The 22,850-nt window shown below is 39.9% G+C and overlaps 2 protein-coding genes across 3 annotated transcripts in view; one reads left to right on the top strand and one right to left on the bottom strand.

Moving 5' to 3' along the window:
• Positions 1–1,107, bottom strand: part of aacs (acetoacetyl-CoA synthetase) — a 37,054-nt gene extending 35,947 nt beyond the window's left edge. The window contains exon 1 of the mRNA XM_029439080.1: positions 808–1,107. Coding sequence (XP_029294940.1) covers positions 808–946 — 139 coding nt within the window. The 5' untranslated portion in view covers positions 947–1,107. The remainder of the gene's footprint in view (positions 1–807) is intronic.
• A 4,548-nt stretch (positions 1,108–5,655) lies between these two features.
• gak (cyclin G associated kinase) overlaps positions 5,656–22,850 on the top strand; it is a 29,736-nt gene continuing 12,541 nt past the window's right edge. Inside the window, exons 1-12 of one of the 2 annotated variants that reach the window (XM_029439048.1) lie at positions 5,656–6,020; positions 10,695–10,756; positions 11,789–11,848; positions 12,677–12,791; positions 14,129–14,271; positions 14,488–14,613; positions 15,496–15,585; positions 16,068–16,203; positions 16,987–17,099; positions 18,566–18,644; positions 20,353–20,470; positions 21,270–21,278. In XM_029439048.1, coding sequence (XP_029294908.1) covers positions 5,879–6,020; positions 10,695–10,756; positions 11,789–11,848; positions 12,677–12,791; positions 14,129–14,271; positions 14,488–14,613; positions 15,496–15,585; positions 16,068–16,203; positions 16,987–17,099; positions 18,566–18,644; positions 20,353–20,470; positions 21,270–21,278 — 1,193 coding nt within the window. In that variant the 5' untranslated portion in view covers positions 5,656–5,878. The remainder of the gene's footprint in view (positions 6,021–10,694; positions 10,757–11,788; positions 11,849–12,676; positions 12,792–14,128; positions 14,272–14,487; positions 14,614–15,495; positions 15,586–16,067; positions 16,204–16,986; positions 17,100–18,565; positions 18,645–20,352; positions 20,471–21,269; positions 21,279–22,850) is intronic. The other variant, XM_029439049.1, reaches the window with a different exon arrangement.

Genomic DNA, 22,850 nt, shown 5'->3' with positions numbered 1-22,850 from the left:
GTTTGATAAATACAAGGGAAAAAAGCAGACATTAGTACCTCTAAAGCAGAACCAGCTGAGGTGTGTCTTGCAACCCTTGGGGGATCCTGACTACCAGATTGGAAACCATTGATTTAAAGGAAAAGTTCTTCTCTCTTTGCTTTGACAGCTAACCCAATACATGCTGTACACTAAGAGTCAATACGCCAGTTAAAAAAAGAGAAACTGCCTACATTTTTATTTATTTTTCACACACACCTGCCACAGCTGTTCACACTCAGCTCCCCCCCCCCCCAATTACGTAACTCTCTCTCTCTTTCCATTCACTACCCGACGAAGCAGGTTTTTCAGCAATCCTTAAGAACTCAGTTATCTTGTATATACAATTAAAATAGTCGGATGTCTATTCTCGCCTGGCAGACAGTGTTCATAGAGGAGTTGCGAGTAATCCAAACATGAGAGCAAAGTGGAGCTGCAGTGTGCAAACAGCCATTATTGTCAAAAGGGGAGGGGTGAGTCTCATGTCATAATTATTAATGATCTTATTATTCTCTATACCTGCAGAGATATGTTTATGCACGGTCTCTTCACTACCACCTTTAAATGGTTTCCAAAATGGTTGCACACTAAAGCTATCTTGAAACAATGGTAATTTAGAGGTAATAAAGCACCTGTAAAGTAATTAGATATCAGGAGGGGAACACTGTTTCTGTGTTTTTATTTAGCTCAGATATCCAGCTTCGCAGACTCAATCAAATGAAATGTCTATCTCTCTCTCTCTCCGTCTGTCTGGGTCGTTGTCTGCTGTCCTCCCTCCTCTCTACTCACCCAGATTAAGTCCGTAGTCCCCGTTGACCTGTATCCTAAATGTGTCCATCTGTGTGTTCCTCTTGGAGTCCGGGTACCACAGCACCTTGCTCTCCATGTCCATAATTTTCTCGCTCTTCCCCTCCGTGTCTTTAGACATATTTTACTTTGTCACGTCCCCTTGTCAGCTGAGAAACACAGGTTAGCGCGAGCGCCTTGTTGAAGCTAAACTGTCCCTGAGGTGAGAGCTCGTGTTAAATTAGATCACCGCCTAGCTGCCTAGTTTGAATTGCTGGGAATTACAGTGCGCGGCAGCTAGCAAGGCTCACTGTCAAAGGCAAGCGTGGGGCGGTCCAGGAAAACTGACAGACCACGCCCCGGCGTCATGACGTAACAGAGTGAGCTGGGTTCAAGAAAGCACAGTGTTCATATCGGTTCAAATACTGGACACGCATAATATTAATGATTATAGTTGCACACACTTTACTATTAGCCATTTTTGTATTCTAATATCAACATTACAGCCACATATCTTAATCTTATATGCTAGATTAATGGAATAATTTAGGTCATCAAATGAGTTTGAACAATGATATGGAAAAGCTTTTAACAACACACACATTATCATAATTTGAACTGTTAACAATTGTAAATCATATTTTCACATTATAGTATGTATCCAGATCTTTGATATGAAAACCTTGTATCCCACTAAAATATTATCATAATTTGTTGAACTTTATGACTTAACATTTCCACTGTTTCATTCAAAATATGAGCATGAAATTTGAAAGACGAAAGAATGAATTGTGGCAGTAGGTAAAAAGAAAAACTAAATGTTAGGGAGATTAGCAGACTAGTGCCCGAGGTACTTGTTCTTTATGTGAGGTATTTAATGTATAGATATTCAGATTTATATTTCAGAGGCAATTGTATTTTTCACTCTATAACCTTTATCCCTATTGTAAGCTATATGTGTTCATTTTATAATTGCTCATTTTTAAGGTTACAATTATTGACTGTTTTATAGGCCCTGTTTCTAGGTGCACAACTTTTATATCAAATGTATTAATTGTATGAAATACATTTCTCCTGAACTAAATCATCTCGGAATATGTGCTAGTGTGTGTGTTAGTGTTACTGGTGCAGCAGTAAACCTTTTATAGGCTGTGTTGTCTGCTGTGACATGGTTGACATGTGTTTCCTGTTTTTGGTCACATGTGTGACAAAACTAGCTTCAGTTATTGAGATTTTAGGGTAAGTATGCAAAATATTGTAAGATCTCTTTCTGGCTCGCATCCCGTAGAAGTCTTGAACATCTCCTACCCGTGAATGCGCATTAGACTAGTACAGACGAGTCTGTCGTGCACGCGGAAAACTTGCCTGTCAAAATGAAGCATTTTGATTGGTCCTCAGCACTCTGGTTCCACATCAGCCGACGGATGGGTCTATGCGAGAGGCGTATCATCACCGTTGGACCGGCGTGTTGTTTGATCAATTGCAAGCTAGTTTTGTGCTTCAAGGGGGCATATTACCCAATCAGAGAGCGAGAGGGTCTGAACGATTGAGGGGTGTGCCCAATCAGTGAGAGGAAAGAACAACCCTAACTAGTCTGCATAATTGTATACTCATAATTTGCTTACTCTATTAACAGCAATTTCACAATAATGACACATGACTGTCTTTTATATATATTTGTACACTTTTTAATAAGAATAAGAATAATTTGTATTGTGGTATCTGCTTTGTTAAAAGATGCCAAGGAACCAGAGTCCAGATTGCAAAAATGGACTCTGAAGTTGGAGCTGAAGTCTACCCTGAAATCAAAGCAAATATGACAGTAAAACACATGCTGTGAAATCATACTGTCTGTTCTGAGTTATGTTGTGTTTTTATTATTGTATATCAACATCTTAACCATGCATGTCTTGACTGGCTGTGGTAAGACCTTGATAAAAGCATTAGCCAAAACACAGGAAAGGACATAGGATGATGATACAACTAATGTGTGTGGGGGTGATTATTTCCATTATGTTGTTGCTGTCAAATATACAACTGAGCTGAATCTGGCATGGCTGAAAAACTATAAGGAGTACTTTGAAAGGTTCAAATTAATGTTTAAAAAATAGAGGAAACAGCTAGTATTGCTCATGGGCTAACCACAAACGCTGGCACAGCCACCAGTGTAAATGTTGTGGGACTTACCAACAAAGTCCATGTATGAAGCATCTCTAAACAAACATTATTTGGCCATGACATCCTTTTTCTGTAAATCTCAATCAATTCTGAGAAGTAAGTGAGTGGAGTATTTGAAAGTGGCTCTGTTTGATTCAAACTATTGTATTGTAAATACAGCGTATGCCAACATAGACATCATAGGTAAGTCCTTTGAAGGCTTGTTTGAAAAACAAACTCACTTTGGTTTGGATGTCACCTCTTCTGCTACAAATGAATTGATCTGCTCCTTGATTGTAAAATTATGTGAGATTATAGGTCTTCCTCTTTTGAAATATTACAACCCCCTGGCTTTAAGATAACATTTCCTGTAAATCTAGCTTTTTGTGACTGTATCCTCTGTATCAGGGGTCTTCAACGTTTTTCAGGCCAAGCACCCCCAAACTGGTGTAACATGGAGCAGGGACCCCCTGCTTCAAACGAAGGGGGGATGCTGTCGGAGTTCTGTGCGAGGGGGGGTGGGGAGAATGTGAATGTACAAAAAAAAAGAAAGTTATACATTTTTTTTGCTTTATCTACAAACTATTTTGCGACCCCCCCCCCCCCCCCCCCCCTGCAGTACCCCCTGGGGGTCGCGGACCCCCTGTTAAAGACATATGCTCTATATCAGAAGTCTTGAACAGGGGGTCTGCGACTCCTAGGGGGTCTGCGGAGGTACTGCGAAATAAAAAAATAAAAAATATTCAACAAATTTCTTTCCCCACAAATTGAAATGTCTTTAAATACACATTAACATGAATCTGACATATTGTAGCAAACGGATAAATGGAGGCAGAAGACAGCAATGCACACATTCGGCTCCGCCCCCGACACACACATGTGCGCACACACCTACTGCGACCTCTTCAAGCCTCTTTTATACAATATATGTAGTAGGAGGTCCCTGCTACATCTCTCCATCAGTTTGGGGGTCCTTGGCCTGAAAAACATTGAAGAGCCCTGCTCTATATGTTCCAGTCTCACTGATTCAAATCTTATTGCATTTGATTGATTTGGGATTAACATTGACCTGAAATAGACCCTGGCATCACTCCACAGCAAATTTCTGTTTGATCTTTTTGGCTCTGCCAACATACACGCCCGTATTTCCTGTGATCCAGCCAAAATTTACATTTTGTAACAAGCTGTAGCTATGTGTCATTTTGTTTCATGGAATTATTTCCCAATGACTGCTCTTTGGATCCTGTGATGTAAAATGTGCAACTGACTCATACTGTCTTTCCTGCATGATTTAGAATATTGAGGCACAAGTATGTCAAATTAAAGACAAGAAATTACAGGCTCCCTTTTCAGGTGTGTACTCAAAAACACCCTGTGACATGATTGCTACTACATGTCTTGAGCTCCTGAGCTCATCACATTTACACTCTCACTTGACTTTTATATTTCCACTTTACCTTTTCACTTACTGTTTTTACTTTTTATATCTTTGTATATACATCTTTATTACATATCATTACACATGTGCATTTAATAGGCATACATGTATTTTAAATAATAGTTTATTCATTTTTAAGATGTCGACAACAAATATGTATTATATTATTGTGTTCATATTTTATATGTTAAATTGTATCCCTATATTTGCACTATTTTATATCTTAGAATACTTAATTGTTTCTTTTTTACTAGCATAATTTTTTTATATGTATTTAATGAGCATTGTTGGAGGAAGCTTGAGATCTAAGATTTACATTGCCAATGTTTTTCTGTAATTGTTGTGCATATGACAATAAATAACATTATAACGAGTTGTTATGTGAGTTTATGGTAGTAAAAAGTATTGAAACCTTAATGAGTTGTTTTATGAAAATGCAACATTTGCATTCCTCATCGGCTTATGATGATCAAGTGTTCACACTGTCAAACTGTTGTTGTTGTTTTTGGCTTCTATACTGAAAGTATCTCCATAAGCTTATTTTTGATAAGGCGACAAACTTGATTTTTCTAATGTTTTCTATAAATTGAATGAGTTTTCTAAGACACATTGAAACAAGCGTGAGCTTTATGAGTATAAAACTGTAACTGTAATTCATTGGTTTAAACATGTTTGCACTGATGCACTACTTGCAGGACCCTAAATCCAATCGCTTACATACGTTTGACAGATATTTGTCCAGTAGATGGCGTACAAATACAAAATATTGTGTACTACAAATACTATCCTTGTGTGAAATCTGTGGCTAAAACTTTAGATTACAGCTTTTTTTTCTGTGTTTGGAGAAATGTTGTAGACTATGTTAGAAAGCACACAGTATTTGGTGAAACCAAAAAGTCTGTAATATAAAAAAGTTGAATTCATTTAAAAAATAAACAATGGTCATAACAAAGGTTCTAACAATGTAGATTTGCACAAGTGCATAACCCTCTGCAATACCCTACAAGAGAAAACAAATCGGATAAAGAATTTTTATGAATATTGCCGAAGATGTTTTTTTAAATGTGGGTTTTCAAAGTACGTAAGACATTGCGGACAAAATGACTGCTTTTTATTTGGACACATATTAATGTATGTATTTGAACACGTTGTTACATGCCTACATTTCTACATTTGAAAAGTCAAGCATCATTTTATTGTTTCAAATTGTTCTCCGGTGTACATCGGGTACATCACATGATTTAGTCGTGTCCTGACGTCATCACCCTTCACGGAAGTCAGCACTGGCGATGGTGGCGACCTCTTCAGCCTAGCAGCAGGAAGAGGATGTTTGCGTTCAATGAAAGAATAATATCACCTGATTATAAGCCTTTATAACAGAATAAACCGCCGTAGAGTTTTTCTGCTGCGTCTGCCAGGATTAAGACATCGTATCACCTGGAGAAGACTCTGTGAGTCTGAAGCGGGGCGCTGGATAACATGTCCCTGTTCCAGTCGGCACTGGATTTCCTAGCCGGGCCCGGTGCGTCCGGAGCGGCAGGCCGGGACCAGAATGATTTCGTCGGACAGGTCGTTGAACTCGGTGACATGAAACTGAGGATCAAGAGGGTGATCGCTGAAGGTGAGTTGGTGTAACACGACAATAAATATTGATAACGTCTTGCGCGGCTAGACATGCTAGGTAGCTGCACGAGCTAACAGGCTAGCAGTGACATATTTCTACTGGTAGTCAATGACAATAGCGTTTGCAACAGCAGAGCTATGAGTCACCATGTAAACACCAATTGATAATTTGATTGTGTGTGTTTAACAAGCAGTACATTCATTTCCATATTGTGACGCATAGACACCTTTAACTTTCAGCTTGCATCGTACGTTAAAGTACCATCTATTCTCGCTGAGCTCTCAAATCATGATAATAGCTGCAGCTACAGCAAAGCTGCATTTTACTACTCCACCAACTTCCAACCCATGGTGTGCTACTTAGCCCTAACCTTATCATCTTCCTTGGCAGCCATACATGTTTGACTCGAGAGAAAGATCAGAATATACTGTAGGGAGAAGAAAGGCATGCTGTGGTAGAGTGGAAATGTCAATGATGACAATGTTGTTACGCAAGTTCTTCCTTTACAGGGTAAAAGACAAACCTCTAAGAATCTGCAGAGCTGGATTCTTTCAAGGGAGACACCTGTACTCCTTCTTCCCTGATCCCTCCGCTTTATATTTTATTCATGTGTTTCTGGCTAGTGCTGCAAAGTAAACAAATGAAAAACCAAATATAAAATGCATTGATAAAAAAATACTATTTGGCTGTGTCCAGTCAAACCATGCTGCACAATTCTAAGGCACCAATCAGCAACAATTGATTATAATGATGTGTCTGAGTCTGAAATAGCAGCCTGCATTTGTTTGTATGCAATGACTCTGGTTACAGGACATGTGCAAACCCCAAGATCATGTTTCTTCTCTGACAGGGAACAGGGATTCTTGCCCTCCTTGTGAAGTAGCGAGACAGTCTTACTACACTACCATGCATGTTTAGTTCCTTGCAATAATTGCTGGTAGAGCGGACAGTAAGTGTGTAATGTAGGTCTTTATGTTGGGTTTAGCCTATTCAACAATACTCCTTACATCAGATTTAACCACAAATGTTTTTAACCTGTTGCAGTTAGATCAGCTTTGCCCATATGGAAGTTATTGTCCAGTGTCAACAGTTTTCAGCATGAACAGACCAGTAGGTCAGAGTTGAACTCATCCATAGTGTTGCTTCAGTGGTTCAGCAGGCAAACTTGCTCCACTTTTAAATGTTATTTATTATCATGGAATTCCTACAGAAAAAACAGGAAAAGGTAAAATAACTATACTACTAATTCATAGTTGTTATTTATTTGTGCTTTTAACAACTCTTAGACAAACGTGGCCATTGTGGCACTGATAAAATGATTCCTCTCAACTAACTGTTGGCTTTTCAGCTAACGTAGTTGGTGGACAAACTGTAACAAAAACTAGATTGCTATTTAAGAAGTTGGCAAATGTCTCTGTCGTGTTCGTCACATGGTGTGAGCAATCTCTCTCCACCTTACTTGGAACTTGCTGACTAATTCTGATAGATTTCTTCATCACCTTAAGTGCAAGGAAACCGTTTTTGATAGAAACAGTGTTTCCTTTGTCAGTTTAAGTTCCTACTGCCATATCCACTTTTTGCAACTCCGACTCTTCTGAGGTATTCGGTCCCAAATGCATTCAAAACGATTGTGTAGAAAATAACGTCCTTCTTTTAGATATAGTTATAAATATCTTATAAAAAAAAAAAAAGTATCACAATTAATCGATTAACCATTTGATTTTGAAAGTGTTTAAAATGCCCATCGCATTACTATCTAACTTACAAGGATATAAAACTGAGAAATGTTGACTATTGAAAAGCCCCAGTTAATGGTTTCCATTTTTGCTTGATAAATGATTACTTAAAATTATTTCAACTAACTGTTTCAGCACTAATTCCACTCTGATCAACAGAATAATCATTGCACATCCTCAGCTATGATAGTTGGTTGAAGAGAGGTTAAAGGAGGCACATTTTAAAACCAAAGCAGGTGAAACGTACGATCATATTACGCTAAACCTTTGCCCTTTTCAAACTCTCATCCTGCTCTTTGAAAGGTGTCTTTGTTGACTTTCATCAACCAGATCCTTGGTGAGATAATACAATGGATGACTTTATGAATTTAGGAAACCACTCCGATGTGTTGCTTATGAAAACAGTCCTCACACAAGTGGTGGTTGTCATCATGTTACAACATCATTCTCTGTATTCTTCAGTTTAATGAGGCAGAGATTATCATCTTCACATAAATGAACAGGTTTTTTTGGATCAGTGTCACCTGACTGGCGTTTATGCAATCCTCTGAGCAGGTGAAACTGTAGACTCGTCTCTTTATTCAGAGCCAGAGTGGACAAACTGTGCTTCATTCCTTATTATGTTTTCCTGTAATCGATTAACGCAACCACAAAGCTGGTGCCCGAGCAAGATTTAATACGTTTGGGTATGATGGAGTAGGATGTTTACCCCCATCTGTAATTGGAGCAAAAGGAAATGGAGCCTTTCAGTTTTTAGTCCCTCCCTACCTTTTGGCAGAGCACGAGACAGAGGAAGACATGTGATCCCCACAGGGACGTCTGTGCATTCTCACAGCAAAGTCACTGGCATGGCACGCAAATGCTGCTGTAATGGTTCTGGCTTGATATCCGTGGCGCCTTGTGTTTAAGTATAGTAATGTAAAGTGTGCGTTTAAGTATAGGATATGGACTCAAAATAAAAGCCCCTGTACACTCTTGAGCAAGCTTCCCTATGTAAATACAGCTTTAAAGATTAGACTCTTTAGTTTGCTCATTCAAGTTTTCACAGAGCAAAGCAAGGCTGGTAGTTGATTTACTCATCACTATGGTAACCTCCCCCTGGCCGTGTTTGGACTGCGTCTTGCTTAATACACGGGCAGACGCACATACTGTACTTGGTGAAAAAATGTGTCCACTAGCCAAAACAAACAAACGAAAATGATCTCGTGATCTACTGATGTATAGAAATGTTATGATGTATTTATCGTAATGGTCATAACTGTATCGTACATACACACTGATCCTTAACTAAACTACGACCAACAACGGCCCATTTTCAGTGACTGAGCTCTCAGTAGCACTGATTTGTTCCATCAGTCATATTGTAATTGGAGCAATGTGCTGCCGTTCTATTAAAATAAATGTCTGTCCACTTGAGAACAGTCTGTCTTCCACTTCCCTAATACCTGTCTCATTATCACTGCAGCGTTGCCCACTTTGTCACCAGTTCAGGGTTTGTCGGCTACACCTTCAGTGAAAAGCCGTGTATTCAGCAGGAGCTTAGCGCTGGCCCAAAGATTAGAGAAGTTAGCTTATGTTATGGTGTTCTTTAGCGAGGCACTTAAGCTCCAATTTCTCCAACGTGGCTCCTCAGTAGCCCACAGATAAGACTGTGGTTAAAGATGGCAGATTCCAGGCGTAAAACTTAATGAGTGTGTGGAGCAAGGCGTTGGTGGAGGCTTTAGTGCTCCCTGCAGTCATAAGGTGAAACTAAATGACTACAGTAGCCTGTGGTGTGTGTGGTGTGTGGTGTGTGGTGTGCTGGTGTCATCTCCACCTGCATCAGCATTGCTTTTATCATTACAACTCAATTCCTTACAGCTGACTCACCTGACATAATGTGACATTAAGTATCATCAACATTCTGCATTAAACATTTACTCTGACACTACTTATAATTCAGCTTTGATACTGTCAAGTGTAAATGTATATGCAACCCCACGTACTGATCCCTACCGTTAACCTGTTTTATATTTTTATGATCCATACCGTTTTACAGATTTGTCATTGTACATATTTTCTATATTGCGAATATAATATTTGCACTTCAGAGTTATCTTAGGCTTTTTATATTTGCACTATTCCCACTTTGTATTACAGCTGCTGCACAGAAATTCCCATTGGGATGAATCAAGTTTTATCTTATCATAAAATGGAAAATCCACCCAAAGCAAGATATCAGCTCTTGGATATGTTCTCTTTTATTTTTTCAATAACTGCCTTAAGTGATGTCACAGAGCAGTAAAACACCAAGTGTGAATGTTTTGGTTTCAGTACTCAGCAGTACCTTCTCACCACTCAGTCATCCCTTTAACACTTTGCAAGGACAGCAATTATACCAGAACAAATCCGAAAACATCAGTCCCCACTAAAGCGCATCCTGCTCTGCACAATTGATGATTATGTATCATTTTCAGAGCTTAAGGGTGCACATGCTATTCAGTGTTTTCCCTAGCTTTACTGCTTTTTTGGGGGCGAGGGGGAGGGGGGGGGGGGTGCTGACCGTGGTGGCGCAGATTCTATTTACTTCTCTCCGCTCTGACTGTAGGTGTGTTCGCACGTATAGCTGTGTGCATGTGCGTCGGGTGCGAAGCCCCGCCCTTCGCAAAACAGAGCGAAGGAGAGAATGTGAATGCGCAAAGTAGACTGTACAAACTGAAACGTGCACATAAATTAGATCAATAGCATAAGCGTTTAGTTTATTTAATAAAAGAGCACCTGTCAATGTGAAAAGTGAGTTGTGAATATAGAATTAAAAACACCTTGAATTTCAGGGAGGGCGCGGGGCTCTGTTGGGGGGGGGGGGGAGCAGCAACCCCTCCAAGACAATGGTAGGGGACACACTGTATTCATATAGATGTAAATGACATCCTGGTTGCTCTCTGTTTGTTCTCAGGTGGATTTGCCTTTGTGTATGAAGCCCAGGACATGAGCGGTGGTAAAGACTATGCCCTCAAGGTAAGACCAAGGTGTACCCGCGGAGGAAATTCTACCTGTTGCTGCTTGTTACCTGTTGAGCCACTGTGTGCAGCTCAATGTCATACTTTCATTCACTCATTTGTTAGTAGACATGGCAAAGTCTCTAAATGATACACTAAACCAACATAAGCTCTGTCCACATCGAGTCTGCATTTTACAATACATACTTGAAATATGAACACGACATATTATTAGTGAATACCAATCAGTGTGTAGACTGCAGTGTGCACTGCGTTACTACATATTACTGGACTCAAACGTCCAGGTGGTCGTGACCCTTCACAGTAGAAACACTACACATACCTTTAGACACTATGCTATGCTAACCACATATTCTCCAGGTGTTCAAAAATGTCTTGTTTCTGCCGCTGTGTTGTCGATCATATGCTCAGGAAACATCCCCTGAGCGAGTTGTTTGTTAGAGAATGATAAGGCTCAAATAATTATGGCCCAGTTTTGGTTATGTGGGGACCATCTGCTCCATACTTTATAATTCTGTCCATGTTGTTTGTGTACTTTCAACTAAATTAAACACGGCAGATATAGTGACATCTCTTTAGTATGAAGACTTTGGACCATTGTATTCAGATGGTATACAGCAGAACTGTGTAGGTTAAGATGCTGCATGTTTTGTTCAGCAATGAACTGTTAACTCTTGTAATGCACTTTAAAATGAATGAGGAAAAACAGCGTGCTAAATATTAGCTGTGTTTGGGTTCTGCCTGCTTGTGAAACACTTTTTAGAGTTCTCTCTTCTGGGTCTAAAAGCAGAGCGATTGTGAAAGTGGCCATTGAACCTGCCAGTCAACACTAACAGCAGGAGCACTTCATGTGATAATGTCTTATCCTGTTTTACTTGGCAACATCTCTTCTGCTTTCTCATTGTTTTCTCTCGTGTTCAAAGCAAATACTGTGCAGGCGCTTTATTGTTGGAATATGTTAGTTCAGTCCTCCAACAACAACAACAAACCAATGGATGTGTGTGTGTGTGTGTGTGTGCGTTTGTTTCAGAGGCTGCTGTCCAATGAGGAGGAGAAGAACAAGGAAATCATACAGGAAGTCTGCTTCATGGTATCCTTAATCATTTCCAGACCATTAGGATTCGTATTCAGTATCTCACTTTTCTGCTGTAGCACATGGCAGAGAGGAACTCTGACCTATGGCTTCACAAGATTGTGTAATGTATTTCCACACCAGTCATTACCAGATCAGTAGTGAGTGTTTTTAGTTAATTAGTAGATTGTAGTTTACTGGCAACACCACACAATGTCAGAACTAACATATATTTACAGTGTTTAACTTTATAATTGCATTGTGGTTTTCACAGAAGCTTGTCATTTGTCAATCTTTACCCAAAGCACAGGTGTGTTTCTTGTTTGAGAGGAAGAGAAATGAATCATTCTGAAGGCTTTTTAAAACATTTTTATCATAAGTCAGTCAGTGAAGGGAACTAACGGACCTTTTGGTCAGCAGCTATAAATGCTGGGACATCCTTTGTGCTGTTGCCCAACTGTTTGATGCAGTGTAGCACATTATGGAGGCACAGGCTTTTGATGAATGAAGCGCTGTCTTCCTGGTAGCATTGCAACATTGTGTTGGCTGTTTACATCATGTTTTAATGCCTCGAATGCTGATGAGGCTGAAAGATAAATGATAAAGTCACCAGTGAATTCTTCCCGTCACCCGACTATAATCTCTTCTGGCTGTCACTGTTTGACCAGCAAGCTACACCGCAGTTTGTGAGTCTTTGCTCGGCTTTGCATCAAAGTGGATTACAGATTAGGTTCATTTAAATCAACGGCCATCAGATTTTGAGATTCTGAATGAACTGACCTGAAGCCAGGCTTGACGCCCCAGTAGTGTGTGTGCTGTATGTCCCTTGACCGGCTGGCTCTATAGAAAAAGCTGTCGGGTCATCCCAACATGGTTCAGTTCTGCTCTGCTGCCTCCATCAGTAAGGAGGAGTCGGACACCGGACAGGCCGAGTTCTTAATCCTCACGGAGTTGTGTAAAGGTAACTACACACATTCCTACACACATTCTCTCTCTCTCTCTGTCTCTGTCTCTGTCTCTGTCTCTCTCTCTCTCTCTCTCTCTGTCTCTGTCTCTGTCTCTGTCTCTGTCTCTGTCTCTGTCTCTGTCTCTGTCTCTCTCTCTCTCTCTCTCTCTCTTTCACTGTTTTCCACTTTGTCTTCTATCTCCGTCTTTGTTTACTTCTTCACGACTGAATCGGTAACAATTCAATCATCAAACCAAATTGCAGTAAATCTGATTGCAGTCAAACACACACACACACAGACATACGGCGCACAAACAATGCCACACAGTACAGCCACAAGCACACATATCATCTCTTTGATGTGGAAGTTCTTCAATGTGAGTGACGAAGACATAAAGCTCGCTACAGATATAGTTGCGGTATATCTGCGTTCGTTTTTTGGTTGGATTTTATTTTTATGTTGAGATGTGTGAGAGGGCCTGTAACGTGGATCACTTTTGGACAAAATGTAAGTGATGTAATAGTTTTTATATGAAAATACAATTGAAATGAAATTCTTTAAGAAGGAAAAGTAAAAAAAAAAGAAATGGTTGCGTATGCTATCAATTGTAGTTCTTAGAAGGAAAGCCAAGAGAAGTGCAAATGTTCATCTCTACTGATTAGTCAGAACTATCTCTAACTGAAAGGAACTTGTGATGAAACAGTTTCCGGCCTTTCTACTTCCTGCTCTACTCTGTGAGAAGAGGGGCCTGCGAAGAGCCCAAAGGATATTAAAGTACAATATCCACCCCAATCGCAGCCGGTTCACCCTGCTGCCATCTGGCAAGAGATACAGAAGTATCTGCTGTCGTACCAGCAGAATACAGAGCAGCTTATTTCTTCAGGCTGTGAGACTCCTGATCTCATCCTCCACACGCCACCACAACAAATAGTTATTGGCCTTTTTCTTTTCTTCCTATGTAGCAGAATGGAACTGTAGCTGCATTTTGTTAGCACATGAACATAACGTATCCTTGGACTTCCTTTCTGTTTAAACTGACTGTTCATTTAAAACAGACTTTGTTTTCATTCAGTACTTTTTCCTCCAGCTTTGTAAGCAACCTTACTTACCCTTGAAAAATATGTATGAACACTATTCAGTCATTTATTCAATGTTTGAAGCCCTTTTTCATTATTTGATTTATTACATGATATAAGGCTTTTATCTGCAGCGCGTCATGTTTTTCCTAAATTAATTTAGACGACTTACAATCGACAGACTCAAAAGGGCATCTGTGTAGTGACAGGTGTTACTCTCACCCTGACTGATGGGCTTTCATTCATGCTTCTGTGTTATGTCTCTTGTGCCTCAGGTCAGCTGGTGGACTTTATAAAGCGGGTAGAGCAGAGGGCTCTCCTGTCATGTGACACTGTGCTGAAAATCTTCTACCAGTCGTGCCGCGCCGTGCAGCACATGCACAAACAGAAGCCTCCAATCACACACAGAGACCTCAAGGTTTGTTGTTCGTTGGCAGTTGGATGAGTGCATTTTGAAGTGTCCATAACGTGCAGCAACACCAGGAATGAATGAAATGCAACATCTCAGGTTGACAACATTCTTTGTCATATGAATAAGCTACTGCAAATTAAAGCACAACAAATGTTCAAACTATAATTTAACTAATTGAATGTGTATTAATTGACATTCGACTGCTTTCTTGATTTGTTGCAGATTGAGAACCTCTTGATTAGTAACCAGGGCACCATCAAGCTGTGTGACTTTGGCAGCGCCACCACAGTGTCACACTACCCCGACTACAGCTGGTCGGCACAGAAGAGGTCCATGGTGGAGGATGAGGTACACACACACACACACACACACACACACACACACACACACACACACACACACACACACACACACATATTGTGGTCCTATAATGTTAATGTTATACCAGGTGTCTTTAATACACATTTTTAAATGTAAGATGAAGTCTGCTGCACAGACAAAGAGTAGCTATCCCATAAACAACACAAACATTATATTTGAGGCATTAATGATTTTAATTTGTCAATGACAAAAGACACTGCCAGTTTTCTTAGATATAATATAATCTATAGTCAATTCACTTCACAAGTCATTTCTTTAATTGAAAGGGGAAAAACCCATTCAGATGTTACAGTGGATCAGTGACAACACTGCCGTCATGGTGTGGAACAGAAACCAGAAACATCTGATTGAGTTAACAGCTAGAGGTCCAGGAAGCACAGATCAATCATGTTGAATATATTTAGAGCCTAATCACACGGACACACACAGGAGCTGTGCCAAGATGACCTCAGAATGCAGGACCCCAGGGATCATGGTTTCTAAATGTAATAATCTGCGTGTCTCTCTGGCACCTGTTTTCAGGCTAGTAGCAAAAGAGATGAAGAGCTTTTTATGATGAAAAATCTTGTTTCTATCAAGCATGTTAAGTTCTCTGTGTTGGAACTCACAACACTGTCTTCTTTTCATTCAAAAAACAATCTGGTGACATTTCCCCCCCCAAGGTTTCTCTAAGCATTTTCTGAATATTGTACTTTGTCTCAGCGAAATAATGATGGTTAGAATCAGTTAGAGATTTGCCAAAATGAGAATATAGCTGGATCCTTGGCTCTGTTTCTATCTAATACAAGACTCCACAGTGGTCGTATAGCTGTGTGTTTGTGTGTTTTATTTTTTTCTGTCTGCGTGCAGATCACAAGAAACACCACTCCAGCGTACCGAACGCCAGAGATGATCGATCTCTACTCCAACTTCCCCATCAATGAGAAGCAGGACATCTGGGTCAGAGCTTTTACTTGTTCTTTTCCCCAATGTCACAGCTAATCCAAGACCAATCATGGTGTAGATGAGCAAAATATTTCCAATCTGAATATATTAGGAATGCCAAGTGTAAAAAACAAACAAACCATGATTTAGCTGAGTTGTGCGAATGAGCAGACCACATTCACAGTTCTGTGTGTAATGGTCTTTTTTTAGGGAGAGAAAGTTATGTTTTATTCTGAGGTCTGAGAAAAAACTGTATATTTTCAGGTTTGATGTAAATTTCTTGTTATTATTTTCCAAAAATAATAACAGCGAGGTGTCGCACATGACACGCAACAGAAACATGATGGGTTCTACTGAGCACGTTGAAACAGACACTCGTTAGGTCAGGTTATTTCCTGACACTGTTTTGTGTCGATGTCTTTTTTTTTTACTTTCTTTTCTTTTCTGGTGGCTTGAGAGTTTATTGTTGTCTTTATTATTTCCACTATCCCGTGTAGGCCCTAGGATGCATCCTCTACCTGTTGTGTTTTAAGCAGCACCCATTTGAGGAGGGGGCCAAGCTGCAAATCGTCAATGGAAAATACTCCATCCCTCAGAACGATGTCAAGTACACTGTGTATCACAACCTCATACGTATGTGCCTTTGCTTTGTGACTGCTAGTTTCTGCCCGTCTGTCCATTTATTCTTCAATCCCAATATTCCCCTCTTCTCTTACATTTACATTCATGTAGACTGAGTACAGAGAAATGTGATGATGTGTTGAATATTGGACCAGCAGCACCTTGTTACAGCTAATCTAATTAGGTTAAACAGCTCCACCTGGTGGGACATGTCAATGTGTATATTTCTTGCAGAATATACATGATAATTAACCTCAATATTTACATAGCACATTTGTATCATTTGTATTATTCATGTTGACTGCTGAGCATATGATTAGAGTTGTTGTTATTTACGATATCATGATTTCTAAAGAAAATTTGAAAATGAAAAAATGACAATAATGCCGTCAGACAAATTCATCTTTAATTTGATTTGTTGTGCGTTTTGTCTCTTTTTTTCTTGGCAAATGAATTACACTGAAAATACGAGTGTAGGGAGGTGGAGATAATCTGTAACCTTTTAAGAGGCGCTAGATTATGTACACGATATTATCATGTGTGTATTATTAACATGATGTCAATATTTCATTTCTTAAATATCATGTTTATCGCCAATAACTGTATATTTTGTATACAACACCCCCTAATTTCCATAATTAATTGTAAGGGATATAACTGATGTCTTGTTCAAGAATTGCAATCTTTATGCTTGTTTTTGTCATCCTCATTCTTAACTATCTCTTCAGATATTTAACATTTCCTTCTTCTCCCTCTCCTCTCCTCCTCCTCCTCCTCCTCCTCCTCCTCCTCCAGGTTCCATGTTGAAGGTGAACCCAGAGGAGCGCCTGTCTATTACAGAGTTGGTCAACCAGCTCCAGGAGATAGCAGCAGCACGCAACGTCAACCCCAAGTCTCCCATTACAGAGGTAGGTGTGTGCATGATTGTGTTTAGTGCAGTTGTAAAAAAAAAAATAAGAAGTGATAATACAGTAAAACTTTATTACACTCTCAAGTAGTTATGCTATCTTTAGCACATATCGTGTGTGTGTGTGTGTGTGTGTGAACATGCACACACTCGTCAGCTCTTAAATTGCTGTTGCGGTTACATTTGCTCAGCCTCACATGCAACCAACACTCGCACACACAGCGACAGGCTCAAAGGAGTCGGGATTCTCGTTCCCAGGCTTCTCTCTTCCCAGATGGCATCGTGAGACGTAGAGGGGGGAAAATGGGGGAAACTGAAATTCAAAACAAACATGCAGTGATCCCAACACTTCAGTGGTAAAGCAGTATTTTGGTTTCACAGTTGCTAATTTAGTATAATCTGATTTAGGATTTTAGCCACGGTTTTGGAGTAGAAAAGCATTTTAATCTGCACGGAGGCTGGTCACGACAGACTAAGAAGCCACAGCCTCTTATGATTCTTAACACAAATCCTGGTACTTATCACCAAATCCACAGCCACAGTGATTTAACTGTGAAAAGCTGATTTCATTGTCAAAAATCTCCCAGCTTTACAGTGATTCTTCATTCTTCCAACAACTTTGTGTTGTGCAATTTACACATGTCTGATTTTATATAGTAGAAAACGTGATACCACTGTAGGAAAGTCCAGTTTCCTGTCTTTTAGTACTGCAGACACTTGTTTCTTCCGTCTTATTCTAAGATTATGCCATTGATCAGAAGAAATTGTTAACCTGAAGCGCAAAGTTCTTCTGCATCCCAACCGATTTCTTACCAAACTGAGTCCCGATCAGGCTGGTAAATGTGTGCAGAGTGAAGGCAGATTTGGCAATCACTGATCTGATTAGGGTCAAGAAGGGGGTTTCCCTGCTGGACATAAGGAGATTATAATCATCCACCTTCTTCGTCGCCTCCTCCTCCTCCTCTCGCTGCTGCATCTCGGCACCGACATATGGAAAGGCAGACTGTGAGATGGAGCAGAGAGGAGGGAAAGCAGAAAGCGTGTGAAGGAAAGGAGCAGAGATGGAATTGAAATACTGAGAGGGAAATACGGTAGACATCCCAGAGGCTGCCTCAACGCAGTCCCAGACACCCAGTTCTCATCTGAAAAAGGATTTTACCTTTCACGTCTGACACAAATTAGGTTTTTACGAGTGTGCTGCTTTTTGGGATTCTGTTTGGGAGACCTGTTGCTTAACAATCAGGATTTGATTGATGCTCTTTTTCTGTTTCCCTATTTGTGGTCATTTGAACATTGTTTTCTTTCAAAGACTATTTTTTGTCTTTGCTGAGACGTATTTTGGCCCAAGCTGCAAGTTTCTTTTAAGTTTTTTTCATTTTAGTCTTCATTTAGACTGACTAACCTGTTAGAATGTTGAGCTCGTATCACTGTTGGCGTCCGGTGTATGATGGCTATGAATGTCTGCAGCTGCTGGAGCAGAACGGAGGTTTTGGTAACAACGGAGCCCAGCCGCCCATGCAGATCCAGAACGTCCACAACAATGCAGGTAAAGTTTTGATTGGATAACAACGGTATGCTGTCTGTCGCTTTGTGTTTGTTGCTTAAAGTGTTCATACTTTAGACGGGGAGGGTGAAGTTGAAACGTCTCTGAAAACGGAGCAGTAGTGTCGGTGTCATGCTTCCAAAAAGTAAAATGCTTTGATTTGCTAAAGGACAACCTATAACCCCAGAAGGGTCCCTTAACATATACATACATGTGTTATGCTGCACTCAACAAACTGGCAAATAGCTTCATTGTATTAGTTAGACACAGCCAGAGGGCTGTCTTCAAATTGTGCTTCCGAGTAGCAGCTGAGCAAAACACTTCATTTAACTAAACTGCTCTTTTTTGTTTTTTTGTTTTGTTTGTTTCTCACACACACACACACACACACACATAACCCACCTATATCTCTGAGAGTTACACATGGCAGTAAGTAATCTGATTAGTTCACCTAGGACCACCCTCACTAAAAAGTCTCCTCCTTTGAGCAACGGGGTCATAAGCAGGTCAGATCCTCGTATGTTAGAAACTATGGCGAGAGCCTTTGCATGGTGATTCATAGAACAATTTGGCATGATGACTGTTGGTGATTACCCGTCCTAAAGTATATCGGAAGCAATGAAACTGAAGCAATGAATAAACAAACGGCTTATTCTTCTGGCGTTTTGTTGGATATTTGAATTAAGATCAGGAGCACAAGCTGAAGGTACTGGATCAGAAAATCATATTATTGCTGTTTATCTTTACCTTTTCTATAAATGCACACACACGCACACACACACACACACACACACACACACACAGAGGTTGTGTACTGTCCATTAAGAGGATTTCTGCACGTCCAGTAGACCATCTGTCGAAAGGCAGGACATGTTTGCTCTTCCTCTTGAGGAGTAGCTTCAGTCCTCCTGTACATTCTTACTATCAGACCTGGGCAGTAAATAATGTCGAGTCAATCTGAGTCCTCTGCCTGTTGTTGTATGTTTACATCTTGCAGCGCCGCCTCAGCTGAAAGCAGCTGATTGTATCCAAAGCATTCGCCTCAAAGTTAAAGCACTTATAGCTCTTTTGACCCTATTTGCTGAACCACTTGTTAATGTCATCAAATGTTTGTGTGTGATGGTGTTGATCAAGAGTGTGGGAATGTGACATTTTTGACTACTTTATACCCACAGCTACAGTTAAAGAATATTTATTTTATAACTTATTTTTAAAACGGTAAATGGACTGCTTTTTATATAGCGCATTTCTAGCCTTTGCAACCACTCAAAGCGCTTTTACAACACAAGTTAGCATTCACACACACACACACACACACACACACACACACACACACACACACACGATACAAGGTGCCACCCACCCATCTGCAGTGATAAACATTCACACACACTCACACACCATTGCCATCAGGAGCAATTTGGGGTTCAGTATCTTGTTGAGCGCAGGGGCTGGGGATCGAACCACTGACCCTCCGATTGGTGGACAATCAGTCTACTTCCTGAGCCGCACAAGTTAAATATTTAGTTTTATGTATTTAGGTCCATTGATGATAATTAAAAAATATAAATAACAAAATATTGTGCAAAAAATTTTATATGTTTGTTGAACTGTGACCCTAATTTCTCTGGATAAACCCAACGTCAGTGTTATGACGATGCAAATCTATCATATTTAGCATCCTCTGGTTTTCCCCCCACGATGCCTGTAGGCATATACGATCCAGATCAGTCGGGCAGCGGCCTCTTTGACATCTTACGGGGAGGAACGGAGCGCTTCCTGACCAACATAAAGGACACTTCCTCGAAGGTCATCCAGTCAGTAGCAAGGTAAGCTGCTCCAACCTGGTTACCTGTTGTATTTATTCATAATCCATTTTCACTTGTGTACACGCGTCCGCTGAGCTGATCTCATGATTCACAGTATGAACAGACGTTAACCTGTGGAGTCGACTGAACACTCGGTTCAACTTTTCACATTGCGCACCGGTCACTGTAACTTCACACATGCATACTTATTACTTATTATACTTATATTACATATACAATTCCACCATTATGTTTGCTTTGGTAATCATATATTGCAACTTGATGATCGGGGGAAACGATCAGCTGAGAGATTTAGATGTAATGTACTAATGAGTATTCACTCACGGCTTTGTATTTTCTTTTTGGGCATCCACCAAGTGTCATGACAGTTGTTTTAAAACAATACTTTTGTCAATCATCAGTCATCGTGTCTCATCACAGTTGCATCAACCTGAAGTAAATGTAGATGATTTTACTCCTGCAACATGTCTATGTAAAGCATTCATACTCATACCTGTCCTGCCCCCAGGTTCACCTTTTTTAAAAGGAACATTTTGCACTTGGCTGCAGCAATCATTGACAATGATTGTGGATGTTAAAGACACGCAGCCTCTGCCTGATAGAAAAGAGTTGAGATCAACATAAGCAAATTGTTCCTTTTAATAGCCACGCTACCCATTACCCGTTAAAGTTTGATGTTTTATTTGGTTATTCTATCATCGGTTTGTTCCATTTGTTTGGTTGTTTTGTTTATTTTTTTTTTGTTGTTTCTTTTCTCTGTCCCAATCCCTCATGGTCCCACTATGTGTCCATCACCTAGCAACCCAAGGTAAATATGGGTCGGTGAAGTGCGTCAACTCGTGCGTTGCTCTGTGTGCTCCTGTAGTTTGTGTTTGATTTAGAGGAAGAGAAACCCTACTAAGCCTTTTTGCTGTGCCGTGTCCGCCATCATAGCTTGCTGATCCTAACATCACACATTCAATAACTAAATTGAATGAATGCAGAGCCTGGTGTGAATGGACAGATGAGTATCTATATGAAAATGATATCAGTGAAAGGCATTCCCTATGTATGGTACAGGACATTAATGGGGCCAGTCAATAACATCCAATTCAAACATTCAAATTTAAGAGCTGGTGCTGTAGCAATGATGGCCTTTGTTGGAAAGATGCCTTAAACTACCAGCATCAGACAATTCTTCATACAGTTAGATACCAGAAAGCAGTGCACATGCAACAAGTGCTCTGTTAAAAACGTTGACCTTAATTTAGCAGCTCTTGTTATACCAATTATTATATCATTTAGAACGACAAGTGTTTTGCAACTTTTAGCTTCCAGACCTTTTTGTCAGATGTACCCCCTCGCTAACGATGAACTGTTTATCCATTACTTTTAACCATTTATTATTACTTTTAGCTAACAATTTGAAAGGTTTTCCCATTACTTTGAGTTATCTATTTGAACCATTTATCCATTACATTTGGCTAACTATTCCAACTGTTTATACATTTCTTTGAGCAATTTCAACATGTATCTATTACTTTAAAGCTAACTGTTGTAACTGTTTATTCATTACTTTGAGTTATCTATCTGAACCATTTGTCCATTACTTTTAATTAACCATTTGACAACTATTTATCCATCCTTTGAGGTATACATTTCCACCATGTCTTCATCACTTTTAACTAACTGTATTAACTCTGCTCACTTGATGACTTGTCATGCACTTGTAACATATGGCTTTCAGCTGTTAAAGCTGACTCAATATATGGATCGTTAATGTTATTCAAATCTTAATTTCAAAATGTATTTGGTTGAGCTTGAATCTGACCACGTACTCCCAAGCAACTCCTTTTACTATATGAATAGCTGATTGAGTGAATGGTAGTTAAAAGGTTTTAATATGTTATCACCATACTAAATCACCTTACTAAATCACCATTTTCATCTATATCTGTGTCTTAACCAGCGTCTGTCCCGACACCATGAAATTATGTGTCATCACCTAATAGATTAATTTCTTTGCTTGTCCTCCAGTTTGTTTGTCTATACTCAATGTTAATGTTTAATAGGAATCATATTGCATTGTTTTTGCAGTTGTTCCAATAGGATTTATTTTTGCTGTAAAATCCGATGTAGCCTACTTTCTACATTAACTGCCGATAATACTCAACACCCAGGAGCTATCGGCAGTAATGATCCTAACGAGCGTATTCCCATGCCACAACAAGCAGCTGCCAGATTCATGTGCTACATTAAAGACTAAAGGCCCTGTCACACATATCCGTATGACAGAAACGTATGCCAGCGCATACGAAATATCGGCAATAGGTTGATATAAATTAAGGGTAAGTTGTGATCGTTTGAAGGACGCAGACGACACGCCAGACATACGGCCCTG

This window comes from Cottoperca gobio, chromosome 9 (genome assembly GCF_900634415.1).
Source record: "Cottoperca gobio chromosome 9, fCotGob3.1, whole genome shotgun sequence".
NCBI classification, from domain to species: domain Eukaryota; kingdom Metazoa; phylum Chordata; class Actinopteri; order Perciformes; family Bovichtidae; genus Cottoperca; species Cottoperca gobio.
The sequence above is the reverse complement of the archived record's forward strand: the minus strand, read 5'-3'. Positions and strand labels throughout refer to the sequence as shown.